General features: G+C 39.6%; 1 protein-coding gene across 1 annotated transcript in view; it reads right to left on the reverse strand.

Annotated features, from left to right (window-relative positions):
• The window catches only part of GREB1L (GREB1 like retinoic acid receptor coactivator), a 129568-nt gene that overhangs the window by 47397 nt on the left and 61579 nt on the right, over positions 1-20592 (reverse strand). The window contains exons 9-16 of the mRNA XM_070420533.1: positions 18445-18561; positions 17757-17876; positions 16514-16651; positions 14697-14882; positions 9805-10131; positions 8636-8764; positions 7954-8088; positions 5468-5665 (exon numbers count right to left, since the gene is read on the reverse strand). Of these exons, the coding sequence (XP_070276634.1) occupies positions 5468-5665; positions 7954-8088; positions 8636-8764; positions 9805-10131; positions 14697-14882; positions 16514-16651; positions 17757-17876; positions 18445-18561 (1350 nt within the window). The remainder of the gene's footprint in view (positions 1-5467; positions 5666-7953; positions 8089-8635; positions 8765-9804; positions 10132-14696; positions 14883-16513; positions 16652-17756; positions 17877-18444; positions 18562-20592) is intronic.

Genomic DNA, 20592 nt, shown 5'->3' on the forward strand with positions numbered 1-20592 from the left:
AATATATTTTTAAAAAAGGAGTCCAGAAAAGGATGAAAAGGTCATTGGTAACATTGGTGAGAGTCCTATAAGGGTAGGGGTGGGAAGTGGCGGCCCATTTCTAGGGTGTTGAGGAGCGACTGGGAGGTGAGGAAATGGAGATAACTAACAACAGGCGAGTTAATAAGGTTGGCAGTTAACTAGTGAAGGATGAGCGGGAGAGTTAGGTAGGATTAACAGAAGCTTGTTTTGTCTTCCAGAGAGTGAGGCAGGTTTAAATGGATGGGATGAGCCCCAGGGGAGAAAGAAGGTGGAGGTGGTAATGAGAAGAGAAATAATAGTGTGAGTGCCACGAGGAGAAGTGGCATTTACAAGGTGGGAGAATCAGGCTGAAACCGAGGAAGACGGCTCTTTCACTGGTCAAGAGGGAAGGGGCAAAGATGGATGTATATACAGTTACCTGAAGTTTTCTTCTATTGGGGGTGGGGGAGAAGAGAAGTTGGTGGCTTGATCATTTGCTAAAGGAGAAAGTTTAAGTTGGAAGTTTTGAGTGACAGAGTCTGCAATAGCCACTGTGGAGAATGGGAGAGAGAGCCAACCAAAGAACCAAAAAAGAGTCTATGATGGCACCAATCGGAAAGGTTGATTTTTTCCCCTCCACGGTGTATGCAGAAAAGGAGTCTGTGGTCTGACATTGGGGATATTAGAATTAAGGATTCCAGAATCCAGCAGGGTCTGAATATGACTAGAGAGCAGGTAACTGAGGAGGAGTGCAGGTAAAGGTGTTTGAGGATGAGGAATGTACGGTGCTGAGAAACTAGGATATTGACTAGTTGTCCACCTGGATAGAAAGTACCTCCGGATCTTGGGAAGACTTGAGAGGAAAAGCATGCGGGGTGTTTTGTAGACTGGTTGTGGGTAGCTAAAGAGCAGAATCAGATTCTGGAAATGTGGGGAGAAGGAAAGTTCAGGGTAGGAAAGAAGAAGGGAAAGAGAGAATGAAGGGCACCAATACAGAAACGAGAGCTGAGAAAGCATCCAAGATAAGCTTTGTCATCTTGAAATATTTTGCCTGGAGTTGACCATGAATATTACAGTATTTACATGGTTTCTCAGCAAAATATGCAAGGATACAAACTCTTTTTTTCCAATTGAGAAATTAAAAGACATATAGGAGGATAACCTGCAGAGCTCATTTAAGCTTGCATTTTGTCTACACTCAACAAAAGCAAAATAAATCTATTATCTGAACTAAAAAAAAAAAAAAAAAAAAAAAAAAGAAAGTACCTCCGGCCGAAACCGGTTTGGCTCGGTGGAGAGAGCGTCGGCCTGCAGACTGAAAGGTTCCGGGTTCAATTCCGGTCAAGGGGCATGTACCTTGGTTGCGGGCATATCCCCAGTGGGAGATGTGCAGGAGGCAGCTGGTCGATGTTTCTCTCTCATCGATGTTTCTAACTCTCTATCTCTCTCCCTTCCTCTCTGTAAAAAATCAATAAAATATATTAAAAAAAAAAAAAAAAGAAAGTACCTCCGGATGAAGGCAGGTTGGGAGGCAGAGAAGACTGTGAGCCAGATGCCATCTTCTATACACCAGGCGTGGGCACTGGGCTAACTACTTATTTGGAAACTGACTTTAAGAATGCTAACTTAGGTACCTGTTCAGCAATATTTGTACAAAGGAATCTCAGGTGTTTCCCGATTCCACCTCTGTACAGAGTGATTTCCTAGTACCTTCTCCCTCCCTCTCGCCTCTGTCCCTTCCCAATAAATATTGCCTTTCTTCTGCTTAAACTTTAGGTGACTGACAAGGAGGTATAAGGTTAATGAGACCAGGAAAATGTACTTTAGAATGTGAAAATGCCTTCATCTATTTTTTCACTTCCCCTTCTAACCTCTACTACCACCTTGAAATTTCTTTATATCCATTTGGATAGAATAATGTATCTACCTCTCAGCAGATAAAAATGTCTCTCTGGTTCTTTTATAGTCAGGCATGTGATGAGGTGTCAAATTGGCATCATTCCCCTGAACTGATAAAGCTTCCATGTCTGCATACTGCCCTCGACTCCCATTCACTGGGGCTCCCACCTACACCATTTTAAAAGCAGGATGGAGGAAAGTGTGAACAGTCACTAATACTCCCTGTTTTCATCCCACCCACCTTGAATCGAAAGTGCCTGCATTTTTAATGCATGGATACTTAATTTATAGAATGCAGGGTCTCCTGAATTAGAAGAATTATGTCACAACATCCAATTTTATAAAATGGAACTGCTACTTCTGTACTGATCACTCCAGCAGTTATAAGTCCATTTTGGGCAAACTTACAAATTTTTTTTTTAACACATTTCATTTCTTCTTTAATTCCTTAAATTCTTTCCATAACATTTTCTTTTCCTCCCTGCCTCCCTTCCTGAATTAGAATGTAGTTGAGGTATCAAGTGCTTTGCCTTAGTGCTGGGTCTGCAGCAACGTGATGGTTTCTATTTTCACCTTTTTCTTCCAGCCACACAAGGGCTGCCAAGGACGTGGCCTTTCTGCGTGCCCTGGCTGCCTCTCCCTGCCTTGTGCTTTTCCTGGCAGGTTGGCTGCTGAAATGCTTCCTTTAGGGAAAGGCAAATGGAACCAGAAAGCGGAGCACTTGAACATTGCTTCTCCCCCTGCCTGTCCCTCCTCTTCCTCACTCTCATCTCCATTCAAGCATTAGTTGAGCACTTACTGCTGCCAGGCCCCAGAGAGGCACCACGTTAGCCACTACCCTCTGTGAACTTAGGCAACTGAAGCTCTCCTTGAGTCACATGGCAACACTTGAGGAAACTGAGTCAGGTGATTTCTTGAGAATCCTTTCTATGTTTGTATCTGTGATTTTTTAAAGAGTTGTTTTAGTGAATAAACTCTTGCTAACTATTTACTCTGCTCTAGATAATTTCTCTTTACATCTTAACATCCTTATGGTCCTTCCTGTTCCTCTTATCAATTGTTGTGTATTCCAAGAATATGAAGGTAATAAAATATCAAAGCAAATAAATTTTGGTGTATTATGTATGGTGTGATGTGGAATATTATACATTCATTAAGAATGATACTTACAGCCCGGCCAGTGTGGCATCGACCTATGAACCAGGAGGTCACGGTTCAATTCCTGATCAGGGCACATGCCCGGGTTGTGGGCTCAATCCCCAGTGTGAGGCATAAGCGAGGCAGCCGATCAATGATTCTCTCTCATCATTGATGTTTCTATCTCTCTCTTCCTCTCTGAAATTAATAAAAATATATTTTAAAAAAAGAATGATGCTTACAAAAGCTTTTAATGACATGGGGAAATGTGTGAACTATTATGTCAGCTAAAAAACAGACACATGCAGAGAAGAAAGCCTGGAACACCAGCGACTGAGTCATTTGTGAACACCTAAATTTTAACAAGTGGTTATTCTTGAAAGGTGGGGTTATAAACGTGTAAATGTTCCTACTTGCTTTTTATTTTTCAAAATAAAGAATACTACTACTGCCCTAGCCAGTTTGGCTCAGTGGATAGAGCTTTAAAAAAAGAATACTATTACTACTATGTTTCTCTATAATAAAAATGAATACAGTCATTTAAAAACATATAGAAGTGATTGTTTTGGCAGCAAAAATTTCAGTATGTATGCTAACGTCAAACTTGAATACTTTTTAAAATATGTTTTGCCTTGAATTTTTCAAATCTGTGCATAACATTGATTTTTCTGAATTCCAAGCTTAGGTAACTGTCAAATTCCAGTGCCTTTCTGAGAAAGATAATCTTAAAATACTCACTTTGGAAAAATCTGAAGGCATTGAAAAGGGAAAAGGAAGGACCTATATAATTTCTTCATCTGTCAAAACTGCACAGTTTTATTTAGAGTCTTGCATTTATCAGAGAGGTGAAAGCACAGGTCATCAAGAGGTCATTTCAGGAAAAGGCTCACAGAGAGCACAACTGCTGACCAGGGATGAGCTCACCACTTGAAACAGGTGCGATGAGTTTGCTCAAGCACGATTTGGGATATCAGATCACAGACTCAGGAAGGCCACAGATGCCAATTGGTGCAAGTACAATACCTACAAGAGAAGGCACTCCCTCCATGTTATGGAAGTGGAAAATCCATAAGAAGTAAAGCATCTGGTCAATGCTTATGTAGTGTGACTGAAGTCCATGCATTTCCCTCAATGGAGGGGGGCAGAAAGAAAATGCAGAAATGGCCAGTAGCTGAGGGAGCCTAGAACTCACTCTGGTTTCTGGGAGAGCTATAAGAGAAGGTGTTTGATCTTCTCTGGCTAATCACCTATAAGTCAATCCAACAGGTTTTGTAACAGGGCAGCAGGTCATTTTGTAACTTGACATTCAGAATTTTAGAGGCCTCCAGAAGGCATGGACTTTACATGTGTCAGTTATAGAGGGAAAAATCGACTGTCAGCTCATTTGGCCCATGGAACTAACAAAAGATTTCCTACAGAGCTGTGCTACTCAAAGTGTGGTCCTCAGACCAGCAGCACTGGCATTTCCTGGGAGCTTGTTAAAAAGCGGAATCTGGAGTCCACCCAGACCCACTGAGGGGGAATCTGCATTTTAACAAGATGCCCAGGTGATCTGTAGCTACACTAACGTCTAAGGAGCAACTGTGTGATAGGCCACAAAACATACAACCTACACTTTAAGCTCCTCTAAATTCTTCTGCCTCCTACCTGTTTTCAATATGTTGGGAAAAAAAATATTTTTTACTGTGGCAAAGATGTACCCTCCAGCTAAAATCGGGTGTGTGTGTGTGTGTGTTGCCCCCAGCTAAGGTACTCAGAAGCAACTTGACATTTATAATTTCCTGTTCACACTGAGTTTACAAAGGCAAGAATTTTCTAAATTCTTTACTGCTTCTTATCATTTTAAGCAAATTTTATGGTTAAAAGAGATATTACCACAGATTTCTAGATTTTTGCTCTCTGCCTTTTCATATTATCTGGGAAAATAATTTTCCTCTGTACTTACTCCCTTAAAGTCATTAGGAAAAATTCCAACTATTTTTTCATTGAGGCTTCTCATTATTGACATGGAGGATGGTGTTTTGCTCTCTGGGTTGAAACTGTGCTGGTAGTGTGCTAAATTGCTAAGAATCCACTGAGGGGTATACGGCCTATCCAAGCCATAGAAGGAGTTCAGGAGGCATGGACCCCATCATCCCATGCAAGGCTATCCTTGCCTTGAGAACACTTCTCTTCACAAATGAGTGACCAGTATCTAGTCCATTGATGCCACCATGGACTTCACAGTATCAGGAAAACATGTACTTCAATTTACCCTTGACCAAGGAGGGAAAAGGCCAGAATACTTTGAGGGAAAATTTACAGATAAATTTAAGTAAGAATTACTGTAAAAAAGGATGGAATTGTCCTATAAACATCTGGATTAAGTAAAGAGATAGAGGAAATGTACGGCTGAATCTAGGTAGGGTCCTCTTTGAAAGTTCAGTCTTACCTGATTGTCGAATCCGTTGAAGAGTTTGCTGCACCAGAACCTCTGATCGTGGGACAATGATGATGAAGTCCACTTTGCTGAAGTGGCCGAGGTCCAGGCTCTGGCTGCCACTGTCTGCTATAGCACACACCTGGGATAAGAGCTTTCTGGCAACTGTAAGCTGTGGTTGATAAATTTGGAAGGTTTCATTATCTATATCTAAAATAAAAAAAAGTTATAGGAAGAAGATTAATTCACTTCTGTGATGGCCACTGTGAATCCATAATGGGGACATAGAACACACACACACACACACACACACAGTAAAATAATGCTCTATCACCAAGAGCTCTCACTTTCTACTTTTACTCTCTATTGCATTTAATAGATTTGTCTATTTTCCCTGAAAACTTGGTTGAAAGGATATGTTCAAGAGTGGATGTGGCAATTTTACAAATGTATTATTTTAAAATCAATTGTCTCATAAATCACTAACTCAGCACTCTTCCCCCACCCAGAAATGGGGAGGAAGGGGGGTACAGACCACATTCTCTCAGCTGGAGCCAGGACTTATCTCTGGAAAGGGGAGGAAAGAGTTTCCAGTTTTCTTTAGGAATACCAGCTCAGGTCAGGTGCCTTCGTTCAGCGAAGGAGGCAATGTCCTAACCACAATAATGCCGAGTTCCTCTGAGCTTTTCTGGGTGGCACCGCAGTAAACATTTCTTCTCCAGCAAGCCCATTGCAACATGATTTAAAATACTCTTCCCAGTGACTGCCTAACATAGGTCACGAAGACACCACCTTCACCTTTTTCACACTTAACTTTGCCAGTGCTTGTGACCTGGCAGATCTAGGTGATTGTGGTCAACTCCAGTGCTGACACCTGTACTATCTGAAGAGACTCATGACACAGCCAGCTGGCCACTCAATTGGTGACACATTAGAAAAACATTGCCCAGATACTCTAAGTATGTCAGTAGCTTTTTATTACAAGTTATAACCAAGCAATCAATCTCTCTTACATGTGCATGCATGCATGGACACAATGAGACAGGCTTAGTCAGCTAAATGCCTGAGCAGGCAACATCCAATATTTCTTGAAAAGGCTGCTTTTTATCAGAAACACATGTGGAAGTCTCACTGGCACACACAATGGCCCAATTAACCGGTGCTAATTAATACTCTCTAAAATCAAACTGCAACACGGCCAACATAAAGATGGTAGTCCTTCCTGATACCTCAGCCACCACAGAATCCTGACAGTGAGTGCAGGTTTATACAGGTGGGCGGGTCTCCTACTGGCTGAGAGAACCCACTAAAAAAGCTCATAGCTGCCACTTTTAATAGTAGCCCCAAAAGTTTCTGACCCACAGAGATTACCAATCAAAGTAAGTCTGTCTTCTGATCACTAGGTCATTCCCCCCCCCCCTTCATTTCACAGATTAAATGGGTGGGGACTTCCCTAGGTAATGGGATAACTTTGTAAAATTTAACTTAGCAAATTTGAAGTTTGAAGAAACCTACCAATATCTTTAAGCAATGTTTCTTAAACAGAGAATCAAGGATATGTATGTGGGAATTTGTAAGTTCTCTGAGAATTTATAAATTCTAACTTTGTTAGTAATTCAAAACAGTATAAATACATTTTAGATCATCTCAATGATCACCTGATTATCAAATAATGTCTAGAAGTAAAAAAAAAATTGTATTGCCTGTATTTGCATTGTTCTTATGGCTGAACTGATGCTAAGCCATGCTACTTTCACTGCTGTGGCGATCCTAATATCTACACGATGCAGACCTATCAAGTGGAGGTCAAAAGGCTGTCAGCAGCAGCTTATGTGGATCTGTTTTATATCTATGTTTTCTCCCGTTATTTCCCCCCCCCCCATCCTTTCCTATGATGTCCCTACCACACGGCCAATTGTGGGAAAGAATCTGAACCGGAAGGAATCCAATCTAATGAACTCCTCACCCCCGGTCCCACCATTCCCCTTTGTGTCCAGGGAGTTTGTGATAAGGCAGGTGATGTTTTGCTATCGCTGCTGCATCTGCCGGGAAGGCCTCGTGATCCCTGATTATGTGTCTTACATGTCAGAGAGTAAACGAAGGTGGTGGAGAGCCAGCCCTGCACAGACTGCGGTCTAGACGCTTTCAAGCAGTTCTTTGAAGGCCTCTGCACACCGACAGCTCTCTGGGCACAGCTGGTGGAGCTAAGGAAAGTACACCAAGGACCCAGGCATCTTTCCAGGAAAAAGGAGATAATGCTTAAAATAAAGTGTTTGGCTCTGATTTAAATTCTAGGACATATTTACTAAGAACAAGGTGTTTGATCCAGACCACTCGGAAAGGCATTTTTAACCCAAGCCAGATTTATCATGTAGTTAATGATGAAAAGCCTGGTACAGTCTGTGATGTGAAGACGAGACCTCAAAACCCTCAGGACTTAGTCTCTATAACGTCGGGCCTGAGGGCTGATTCCTGCTTTTGGTCCAAGGTGACATTACCCAGGTTTTGCGCGGGAATCATAGCAGCAGCCTCCTGAGGTGACACATATTCATGGAGGTCACCATTGAAAGGGGTAACAACACTGTCTCCTCTTCTTTGTTGCATTTTTTCTAGCAGCTTGTCGAGGTCATCGCCTATTACAAAATAAAGCGGAGATAAGAAGATTGCAAGGAATGATGTGTTTTCACCAGGTTCCAAGTAAGGCAGTTAAGCTGGGTTCTCATCGAGGTGGTCAGGCAGCCAGCTTTTTACATCCGAGGTTACACTTGGCCAACCCTGCAGCAGCGTCTCCTTAGCCAGAGCCACCCTCCTTTATATCATGCTTATAGTTTGTACGCTTTCACATGCTCTATCTCTCTGGACCTCCATAATACTAAAAGCAGGCAGGATGGGATCATGCTATCTCCACTTGACATTAAAAACCCGAGATCTGGAGAGAGAAATTGTCGCTCAAGGTCAGACAGCAAAGCGGTGGCTGAGCTGAGGCCTCCCATTCTGGTACCCCCGAACCCCCGCCAGGCACAGAATACTGAGGAAAAACCATTCCAAATGGAGGTCGGATGAAGGGAGCTCAGCCGGCAAGCTTAAGTCCTACACTTATCTCCTCGACAGGCTAAGATTTAAATTCAGAAAATCACACAGCCAGGGTTGGTGATGTTGCTGAATCCTACGACCACTCACCTAATGATGTGGTTTTGAAATGCGATGCCAGGAAACTGACCTTTCCTGTGATGAGCTCATAACTTATTTCTTTTAGAAACTCACTTGTGGTGAGCATGCTCTCTGCCAGAGCTCTGGACTGATGCTGACCTGCAGAACAGAGAGAGCGAAGATGATGTGCCAGTGAACAAATGTTCCCTGGGACATGATTTATAATAGCGAAAACTGGCAACAACTAAAGCATATGATGATAGGGACTTGGTTAAAGAAATTTCGGCACATCAAAAGATGGAAAATTACACAGCGTTTGAAATGACAATTCTAAACATAAAATGTTTATAATATGATGTTAGGTGATAAAGAGAAAAAAAATGACATTTCTTATGTTTCTAACTGTGAAAACATACCAGACCTGTGTTTAAAGACTAGGGAGGAAAAACCTTTAAAAATTGTGTTTACATGGTTCTGATGAACATCTGTCTTAAAATATAAACTTATGTTGCTAAGTTGATTTTAAAAATAAAAACAAAAAATCTTAATGTATTACACTTTCTGAAAGAGACATATATCATGGAGAGATGGGGAGGCAGGTTTTGTCAAAGTGAGGGGGCTTGGTCTCTTTGGCAGAAAGAGCTGAGAGCCACTCACTAGAGAAGAAAAGCAAAATTTAGTCCAAATGGCCACTCAGGATGGTACCTGATAGAAAAGCAGCATAAGAAACAAAAACACATTTTGTAATGTACCAACTTTCTGAACCATTTACCGAGAGTCAACATTACAATATTAAATATCCTCTTCAGTGAGGAGGTGAATACATGAGCTAAGTTCCTGGCAAATCTGATTCACTGACTTAGGCCACCTGTGGCATGGCATTATCACATGCTAGAGTGATAACATTTCCAAAACTTTTTAAGAAGAGAAGTTACATGAGACAAGGCTATCTGTTACGCGGGTATGCTTTGAAATAATGCCCCCACAACCAGCTGACAGGGACACCAGCCAAACTAAGGCCTACAAAAATCTGATCTGAGTAAAGGAGAGTTAAAATTAGGAGGAAGAACCCCAGTGGGAGCACTTAATCAGAGATTAATTGCATGAATGCCTGAAATGTCCAATAGCTATTTTTCAAATGGACAGATGATTGAATGAGTGGGTTAAAATAAAAAAATCACAACAAAAAAATTACTCACCTAATACTACCACACAAAATTCATTTCCTCTGATTTTCGATGCACAAATTGCCACCACATAATCTGGTAGCCTTTGGTAGTGTCTCATTTCACTGAGAGTCCTCAATGTCTCTGAAATGCCCTCTGCCAAAGAGTTCGGGGTCACAATCACATGAACCAAGTCTTGAGATACGCTGGCAATTAATCTAGCCAGCCAGGGGAGTTGGCCTGGCGACACAGGTGTACACTGAGCACCCATCTGCAGGGCTCGCTCTCTCAGAGTAAATTCCTGCATAGCTTTCAGCATAATTTGTTCAAATTCTTCCCTGAGAGGTATCTGATCAGGACCTAAATTGAAGAGAATTAGCATTTTTTTTAAAAAAAAAATCACAGCTAGAAAAGACAGACAGACATGAACGTGCAATCCTTTAAGCCCACCATACCCACTCCAACTGTCAAATAAGCTTTTTCCTGTAGTGGCCATAAGAATAGAACCCCTGCCAACCATTTTCCATTGTGAAATTACCATCTCTCTTCTCTGCCTGCCTCAATATTTTTTATACGTTTTATTGATTTCAGGGAGAGAAAGGGTGAGGGAGAGAGAGATAGAAACATCAATGATGAGAGAGAATCATCGACAGGCTGCCTCCTGCACGCCCCCTACTGGGGATCGGAGCCCTCAACCCAGGCAGGTGCCCTGACAAGGAATCGACCCATGACTTCCTGGTTCATGGATGGATGCTCAACCACATTGGATGGGCTACCTCAATATTTTTTTTTAATGCAGGGTTTTGTTCTCCTTTATTCTAATCTTGATATCTTTAAAAGAGGTTGTACTCAGACATAGTATTAATTCTATTGTACACCTTAGGAGATAGTCACTGAAAGTGGTATATTGCCTAACCTATGAAAGTTGGCATTATGTAAATGGTTAATGACTAATGAAGTAAGAAGCTAACCTATTGATATACTATAATCAACCTTAGGTTTCACTACTTTCTCATTGTATTCATAGGTATTATGTAAAAAAACACTTTCATGTATTGCCTCTATACCAAATTTTGAGAATACTGTCCACAGGAAAATAAAGTTTGATTCTTTTCACTCCCAATTTACATTTAGGCGGCCTCACCCTTTCCTCAGATAGAGAATGCTCTCATCACCTAGTTATTCCTCAGTATTCTGGGTTGCTAACTATGGCATGTAGCCTTTTCCACCACCATGGTTGTGGCTAAGCTTCTACGGGTGACCTGTGGCCTCAGGAATTAGGGGGATTCTGTTTCTCTTATTCTCTTTAGAAACTCAACCAGACTTTAGGACAAAATAAACAAGTCAATGTTTGGCATCCAAATGACACAAATGAATTCCTACATTTAGTTTAAATTAAAACCAATGAGACCACGCTCACTTCTGCTATTCAGTCTTTTTTTTTTTCTTTCTTCTTTTTTCTGTGTAGAGGTTTGAAACTCAGGCTCTAGTAAACAGATACAGATTCCTTAGAGCAGTGATGGCGAACCTATGACACGCGTACTCATTTTTTTTGGTTGATTTTTCTTTGTTAAATGGCATTTAAATATATAAAATAAATATCAAAAATATAAGTCTTTGTTTTACTATGGTTGTAAATATCAAAAAATTTCTATATGTGACACGGCACCAGAGTTAAGTTAGGGTTTTTCAGAATGCTGACACGCCGAGCTCAAAAGAGTCTGCCTTAAGAGTCTGTGAGATCAGGCAATGGTCTCAGAACTCAGGGCTAACAGTCCTTGTGAAAAAATACAGGGATAAGGGACTGGATTTCTGTAGGGGAAGGAGGCAATGTGAGTGAGTCAAGGGTTGAAGTGGCCTACCTGTACCTTTCCATCTTCTCTGGGAAAGTAAGAAAATGAAGGTTTAGTAATACGTTTAGGGTAGAAAAATTAAATAAAATATTACACATTTTAAAAATAAACAATTTTAATTGGAGAAAAAAGTTTCTCTAGGATTGGCTGGAGGCCAGAGGAAGGTAGAAGGATGAAATCCTGACAGACAGATTTCTCTCTTCTATACATGGAAAGAGGGCCACAAAACTGCAACGCTGACATTGTGCTTATGTTTCCTTTGTCCTCCACAATCAGTTTCTAGGGGGACGTGGATGCCTTCTTATCACCTAATCTTTATTTACTTTATCAAATTAGCATCATGGTTAGTGGTCACTAGGTACACACTTGGTAGTGAGCTCAAAGTGGAGAGGTTTGCATTGACTGTGAAAGGAGTGAAACCTGGGGAATAACTAGATGATGACAGCATACTCTAGCTGGAGAAAGTGAGAATCTGTCTAAATATAAATTGAGAGTGAAAAGAATTAAACTTTATTTTCCTGTGGACAGTATCCTCAAAATTAGGTATGGAGGCAATACATGAAAGTGTTTTTACATAATACCTATGAATATAATGAAAAAAGAGTGCAGTGTAAAGTTGATTATAGTATACCAGAGAAATGACGGCTTAAACTGTCTCCAATTTCCCTACTGCCGCTCATAGACACCCTGAAGGCTCAGAGGCCTGGTTAATAGGTGTGTCCATAAGACTCACTCCAAACTGTGATTAACATGTTCAATTAGGCAGCATAATTAAATCCAAATATTAAGGCATTCTGGGAAAATAAAATCATTAAACATGTTCATAGCATTCTCCATGGCCTTAAAACTCATTTTTATAGAGTTTTGACTGGATTACTACTAGGAATTGAGAAATGGAAAAATGTATCAAAGTTTCATGAGGTAAGAGACTTCTTAAATTAAAATGCCTTGCTTCCAATCACCTGCTATTATTTCATCCTCAGCCTTTATAGCTAAATTGCAGGAGCCTTTCCTCTACTTTTCACAAATTTAATAATAGAATTTGTTCCTTCAAGTGCTGATCTCCAGTAACTCAGCTTAGCTCAGGCATCAGTTCTGATGGCTTTTCAGATAGAACTACTTTAATAGGAAAAGACAAGGTTCCAACAGACTCAGCCATCCAGAATCTCTGGATTTGCTGATTTCACTATCTACTTCAAACGATTTTCAGATTGTGAAATAACAGAGATTTTTTAAAAAAGTGACTGTAGCGGAAAGGCCTGCTCCTTCGGAAGAATCTTGCTTTTCTTCTTATTACCTCCAAGTAACTGAACCATCAAATTTTTAGATTTGCTTTTAGAAATTTGGATTTACTTTTCAAAATGTCTATCTATAATCTACAGCATATGTGAAAATATTATTGCTCCCTTTTTCAAAACTTCGGAAAGCAAAAATATTTTTCAGTGACTCCAGATGAGTTAGTTGTTGAGAAGAAGCAATGTCCCAACATACACAATTTAGATTAAAAAAAAAAAGAAGAAATTGTTATTCATCTTGCACATTAAAAGATATAGTTAATTGGCTGTAAGTAAAAGCTAGAGAGAACTGATCCTGCAGGGTGAAGAAGAGTTTTATGTAATTGAATGAAAATTTTCCTATTTTTTAAAGGTAGGAGCTTTTAGTTATTTAAGGGAAGACATTTTGGTTTTGACCATTTAGTTCATTTGGTTAACTTCAATTTTTTAACTATTATTAAGACCGAAAAAAAAATGCTATCCTGAATGCCTTGCTTTGTTAAAATAGCATTATTCTATTTGTCCTTGTTTTACTGATTCTGGATATATCTAAAGCTCATTTTAATCTTGGAATACAGTCAAAAGTCTGTACATACAAATTAAAATTATGACATCAAATGGGCTGCAGACATAGGTGGTTTTTATAATTTTATTACCCACTAATAAGCATGATTTACAAATCCTAGGTTTATCATGAAAGTGGCTCATGAGATATCTGAAGCCTTGCAAGTTTCAAAAGCCTGTGTCAAAGCAGATCCCAGGTCAAAGCAGGTCTTTGAGATCTCCGGGCACCAAGAGTTGCAGTCAGGAATGCTAGCTGATACCCCAAAGACCAAATCTGGCCTGCTGAAGCTTTCTTTTTCTTTTAACACCGTTGAGCCCAGTGTTTATTATTCAACACAAAAATATTTTAAAATATGAAATAATTCACAAAAGTGCAGATAAAAATTTTTAGATGTAATTTTACACCTTGAACACCTTCCTAAGTAAATCAGTGCCTTGAAGTCCTAGTGTGAGTATATAATTAGGCTGCATGTTAGATGGCCTACTGCAGTTTGCAAAATAAAGGACATTGCAATGTAAATGATGCTGAATCACTATAGTATTGTCAAAGCACCTGCATACACCCACTGTGGGGCTCAGAGGAATTATCAAATAGAGGAAGTGAAGGGTTCATGACCTATGTATCCCCCTTACCCGAAAGCCTAGAGAGCCTTCTAAGGAGGTCTAGTTACTACCTCAAAGAAGGAAAAAAGCATTATGGGACTACATCAAAGAGGTATAGCTAAAGAATAAAAAAAATGGGTGTAGGAATAGTGGATAAACAAGATAAAAAGACTAAATGGAAAACTGAAAAATAATTTTCAATGGCTACATTTGCATTCCAGATGTTAGCTGCACTTTCAGAAAGGTCATTTGGCCAAGGAGGGGTGGCTCATGCCTCAGCCCTTTGGGGTTCTGTCATTAAATACTTTGGAGACTTCAGATTCATCATGAGACTGAACACTAGGTGGAGCAATTTACCTCTCCTAGGACTCAAGCAAAGCGAAGACCAGGGGATGCTACATCTGAGAGAAATGGGGAAGAAAGAAAAAGGAAATAGGCAAGTGGTGGAAAGGGGGTAAAATGAATAGAAAAGGAATGGAGGAGAGGAAAGGGAAAGTCACAGAGAACTGAAGAAAAAGATTGTTAGAAGTGAAAGAGGGAAATAAGAGATAGGCAGAATGCGAGAAAGTGGAGAATGTCACAAAAAAGAATAAAAATTTTCAACATCAAGTGATTCTTGAAAATAACTTACCCAGCCGCACAAGATACTGTATTGTCAGAAGAATCATGTTTTCCACACTCAGGAGTTGGCTGCCAGTCAACCCTAATTGTTCCATATCTTTGTTTTCCAACTGTGGAATCTTGTAGCAATTCACCAGCAGAGGGCTCACAACAATGTCACCAACATTTCCATAGAAATAGGGTAAAGTGCCATAGCCTGCCCCAACAGAAGCAGGTCAATCAAGTTCAATCACTCTGAGATCCAATCAGATACACTGGCTCAACTAGGATCAAAAATGCTTAACAAAGTCCCGTACTCTCTGAAATGACTACCACACAAATCACTCAAGTATATCAATCCTAGGGAATTCACTCAGATGCTCCTAATCCTATCCTTACATTAAACCAGATGAATAGGAAGCAAAATACTAAAAAAATTATACTATCCCTGTTTCCCACAGAAAGGAGATGTTAATATCTGCCATAAAGGATTGATGAGAATTTGCAAAATATCTCTGTATCTTTTGTAAAATAGCAAGGATAAAATACTTTCCCATAAAATTCCTGATCAAGTTTCTTTTCAGATAAGTCAGAAAAGAAACAAACTATGATAACCTGTGTCACTTATGGAGGCTTTCCTTGAAAAAATTTTAATTCACTGATCAACAACAATATTCCACCATTCGCTGGTCATTGGAGGGTCCTCTCCTTTTGCTATCCTAGCTACTTTTATGTTCTCCTTCTAATGTCAATAAACAGTCTCAAATTATCTTAGAAGTAGATAGGACAAAAACATGTTAAAATATATATCCTGTTTTGGTGGTGTAGTTGGAAGGACAGTCCCTCTGTGACTTTTTCTAAAAGGCAGACACCAAAGGGTCCCCAAGGCTTAATAACACTATGCATGCAACTCAAAAGCTCAGTAAGAACTTACTGATATATGGAATTTAAATAACTGGGATTTCCCCCAGTGGCTAAGGGTCTAGGATCAGTGGATAGGGAAGTGTGATAAAGTACAGGACTTGAAATAAAACCATTCACGCCAGTAGGCTCAAGCCAGCTGGCAAGGAACGGATAGCACTTCACGTAGACATACCCTAAATGCGTGATGGGGATTAACTACCCTATCTGTTAAGTCCCAAAGGTAAAGTAGGCAGTCTCCTTCTGGTCTAGGCTAGCCCCCAAACGAGAAGACTCTTGAGTGGGTGTGAAAGGCACTAAGTTGGTCTTAGAATCTAGGGACCCCTAAATGTCTATGCCTCCACTTATAGACAGCTTGGAAAGACTCAGACTCCTTAAAGATACTGATTCACAGATGCTTTCCCATGATCCAAATCTACAACTCTGGGAGCTCTTGGTTGTCCTGCATGGGATCTATTAGCTGGTTCAGCTTGTTTCTTTTCTCTGTGGTTTGTCTCCCTTTAACTGAAAAGTCCCCTTCCCAGTCTTGTTCATTCTTGCCTACCCTTCAGGACCTAGCTGAAACATTACGTCCGAGAAGTCTTCTCAGACCCTTTCCAGACAGAGTTAAGCTCCCTCTCCTCTGAGCTCTTGCAGTTCTTGGTTGAGAACCTCTACCAGTTCAAGTATCATAGAGTGTTGTAATTGTCATTTACATGACAGACTCCCTCACTACACAGTGTTCCTTGTGGGCCAAAAGACTGCCTTATTCCCAACTTCTAGTCACACGTTTAGTATAGCATGGAGCTGACCAACAAAAGCTGAAAGAATCAATAACTGGATAAATAAATATATTCATGAACACACGGATAAATGCACAAACAACGCAATGGAGAAGCACTTCTAAATTCCAGCTGACACAGACAATTTGAAATTCCTTTGCCTTACCTATCAGAATTACTGGTCTAACGCCGGAGTTACTGAGCAGGTTTTCAGGAACAATTACAGTTTCCCCTGCAGGAATGGGTCGAGGCTGTAAAATTCCAGTTAATGGGGTCTGTGGAACTGGGGCAGATAGAAGGGACTCTGGAAAAAAATAGTTTGACAAGAAGGATTAGACATGAAAGCTAAAGGCAATACAATTAAAATAAATGTGGTATTAATACTTTTAATATGGAAGTTTTAGAAGTCTAAAAGTTTATTGTTGTTTTTTTTTCATTAAAGTAATTCATGCTTATTGTATAAAATCAGAAGTGAGGTCTACGGCCATACCACCCTGAACGCGTCCGATCTCGTCTGATCTCGGAAGCTAAGCAGGTTCGGGCCTGGTTAGTACTTGGATGGGAGAAATGAGAAAAACAAAAGGAAAAAATTTAATAATTATCACATTATCTGGAGATAACTACTATTTAGCATTTTTGGTAGTTTTTCCTTCTAGGTAGTCTTTGGATTCTGTTTTGTATTTTATCTTTGCCCAGCAGAATATCAAGGAATATCTTCTCATTATAAAAAAATTTTAAAAGTATAGAAAAGTGTGAAGATCAACTCATCATTAATCAGTACTTCCTATAGGTAACTGCAGTAACATATTGGCATGATTCCTTGTGTATATAGCTGTATCACTTTGTATTCTTGAAACTTATTTACTTCAACAAACTTAAATTTTAAAAGAACTACATCTATGTCTTAGAATTGTTATATTTACATGTGTCTATGTTTAGTATGGCAAGGTAGATGAGCATTTGAACATCTAACTATAGGCACTGTATGGCCACAGCTTAGGTTAAAGAAGAACCAGTTGGTTTTTCAGGATCCTAGTCACAGACTGAACCATCCCGGCCAGAAATAAGTATGGGTCACATAAGGAACCAGACCACCAAAGGACACATCTAACACCACTGCTGGCAAAGCAAGTTCACTTGTGCTTTAGCATGGTGGGTTGGTAGCATCATGCCCTATGTAGAAAAGAATGGCCTATCAATACAATGGCTAAAACAAAACCAGATGGTCAATTAAGATCTGTTTTTGAAAACACATGTGCTTCTAGTGAAGGCAGATGTGATGGGGACACATATTAGGTACTATCAATGGTTAAGGAAATTTATCTTCAAGGGTGCAGGGAAAGAACAAGAGTAGGAGATACTCTGCTAATTCAATAAAACCTAAAACCCATCATCTGTTGAAATCTTACCAGTTCTTGAAAGAGGGCGAACTGTAGGAACAGGTACAACTGAACCAGGTTGGGGGACAGGTGACCCAGGGTACCATCCCCGGTGTCGTTTCTTGGGTGGCCCAGAAGTGAACATGGTAGCTGAAGGCAAAAAAAAGAAAGATGAGCCCTACCCTTAGCAGTGGAAGAAAGGAAAGAAGCTAGAGAAACATAGAACCTTTAATCTGATTATACTCAGAAAGCATAAGTCACTCTTCTAGAGGTAAAGATAAAATTAGGAAAAGTCACACTAACAATACCACTTAACATGTGTATGCTATTTTACAATGTACAGTTTTCCCCAGATTATTTCATTTCATTCTGTCAACATCCCTGTGAGGTTGTAGGACACATATATTGTTATACTCATTTTGTAGATGGTGAAGGCTCAGATTTGCCCAGGGTCACAATAGAGAGGAATGTCCATGGTTTTTCAAGACACTTCCTTATACATAGGTTTCAGCATTATTTCCTAGGTAAGTGCTTATTCTGTACAATCACCAAGACATTTAATCATTTCTGCTTACACCAATCGTAATATTTTAAAACAGTGTATGAGAAGCTAAGAAAAATTTGAAAGTACACTGTCAGATAATTCATCATTCAAAACTCTGTAGCACTGAATTATTCTTCCATAATTAAGTTGCATTATTTCAAAACTCTATTATACCTTGGTCTCCTGATGCATAGCTAGGTCTTGGTGACAAAGGGTAATTCTCTGGGCGGGCTTGAGTGGAGCTAGATGTACTGCTCTTCCCTCCTTGGCTACTGTTTCCATTGGCAGCATCTGTAGTACACAGGAGTAAACGCTCAGAGTAGAGGCTGGGCAGGAAGGACACTGCTTTCTGTGATGCTGAAGCCACGTGATAAACCTCACACTCTAGGATTGTAAGGAATCCCACTGACAGGATAGCCCAGTTAGATACAGCCAACTACAACCATCAGAGTAATAAATTCAGCAAAGTGAAATATCACCTAAAAATCATCTTCTAGGACCCCAAGAGATCTTTTAGAATCACTTTCAGTGAAATCTTTGGAGATGGTAGATAGGCGAAAACTTTTTTTTTAAACTTTGTATTATGGAAAATTTAAAACATATATGAAAGTAGAGAGAATAGTATAATAAGCTGTGTACCTACACCCAGCTTCAACACTCATCAACACTTTCTATCTCATCCCCTCACTCCACATACACACATACATGCTCTGGATTATTTTGAAGCAAACTCCCTTATATCATTTCATCCATAAATACTTCTACATGTGCTTCTAAAAGAAAAGAACTCTTAGCAAACCACAGTAATATTGTTATTATATTTAAAATGAACAATGATTAATAATTCCTTAATATCAAATATTCCACCAATATACAAATTTCCCCAATTATCTCACAAATGGTTTTTTTACAGTTGGTTTGTTCAAACTGGGATTCAAAAAAGATCCACACATTGAATGTAGTTGTTCTGTCCCTTAAACTTTTAATATATCGGATTCCACTTTTTTCTTTTTTACAATTAATTGCTGAAAATCTTGCAGAATTTCTCATTTTTTGGATTTTGCTTATTGGATATCCATAGTGTCACTTAACATCTTCTCTATTTCTTATAAACAAATCATTAGATATAGAGGCTTGCTCAGATTCGGGTTTGATTTTCTTTTAAGAGAGTCCTATCTCATAAGTACTGCTGTATACTTCCATCAAGGGGCAAAGAATGGCTGGTTTTCTCTTATGATGTTAAGATTGATCAGGAGGTTCAAGAGTTGTTAGGCTAATTCTTGAATTATAAAGTTGTTCATCAGCCTTTCTTCTGATAGTTTTAGCAACCATGAGATTACTGCCAAGATCCATAAGTTTTTAATACTGCAAAAATTTGGATTCAGTTTATTCAGATCTATAATCTAGCCTGGATAAATTGTGATGCCTAACTTGGAAAGTTTTCTTCTCATTCTTCTTCTACCTTGCTAATTGTTTCTTTTCCTGATACACTGGAATTCTTTTAGGATTCTATTCTTAGTTCATAGCTTGCCTTACCCTACATTACTCCTCAGCTGATACTATTTACTCTGGTGATTTTAATTACATATTGGTGGCTCAACTTGATACTATACTATCAGTTCTGATTGACCCCGTGATAAATTAAATGACTGTTGAACAGCTCTTCACTTGAATGCCTCATGGGTATCTCAAACTCAACATATCTAAAATCAAACTTACAATCTCCTCCTGGGGAACCTGCCCCTTTTTCTGTATTCATTGTCTCAAGCAATGGCACCAGCATTAGCCCAGAAAGATGGACGTAAACCAAAACCCCTTTTGCTTCATCCTCACTTCAATCAGTCAAGTCTTGATGATTTTTCTTCCTGAGTAGTTGTCCAATCTGTCTCCTCCTCTCCAACCTATTATTACCCTGGTTAAGGACCTCATCATTTCTCACTTAGATTACTGAAACGACCCCCAACTAATTTTCCTACCTCTTGTTTTCTTGGCTGTCAAAATGCTCTAGCTCAGGTTCAAATATAACCATGTCACTACTCTGTTCCTTAAGTTACAGAGTAAAATCCATGCTTCTTAGTCTGGTCTCCCGTGACCTTTCCCCTACCTACCACTTATTCACCTCCTGCCACTCCCTGAGTTTTACATTTTATGGTTCTAACAAGTCCAAACTGCTGTAAGTTCCTGCACACATTATGCTGCCTCTTCCCTTTCCTTTTCAAGCTTTGCTCTTGTGTTTCTCTGAATTTTAAATGTCTTTCCAGAACTTATTTGTATAGTGACTATCTCCTCGTAGTTCAAAGACCAAGCTCCTCCAATAACCCA

The sequence above is a fragment of the Myotis yumanensis genome, unplaced genomic scaffold, assembly GCF_028538775.1.
Source record: "Myotis yumanensis isolate MYYU_CA2020_CCGP unplaced genomic scaffold, mMyoYum1.0.hap1 SCAF_7, whole genome shotgun sequence".
NCBI lineage: Eukaryota > Metazoa > Chordata > Mammalia > Chiroptera > Vespertilionidae > Myotis > Myotis yumanensis.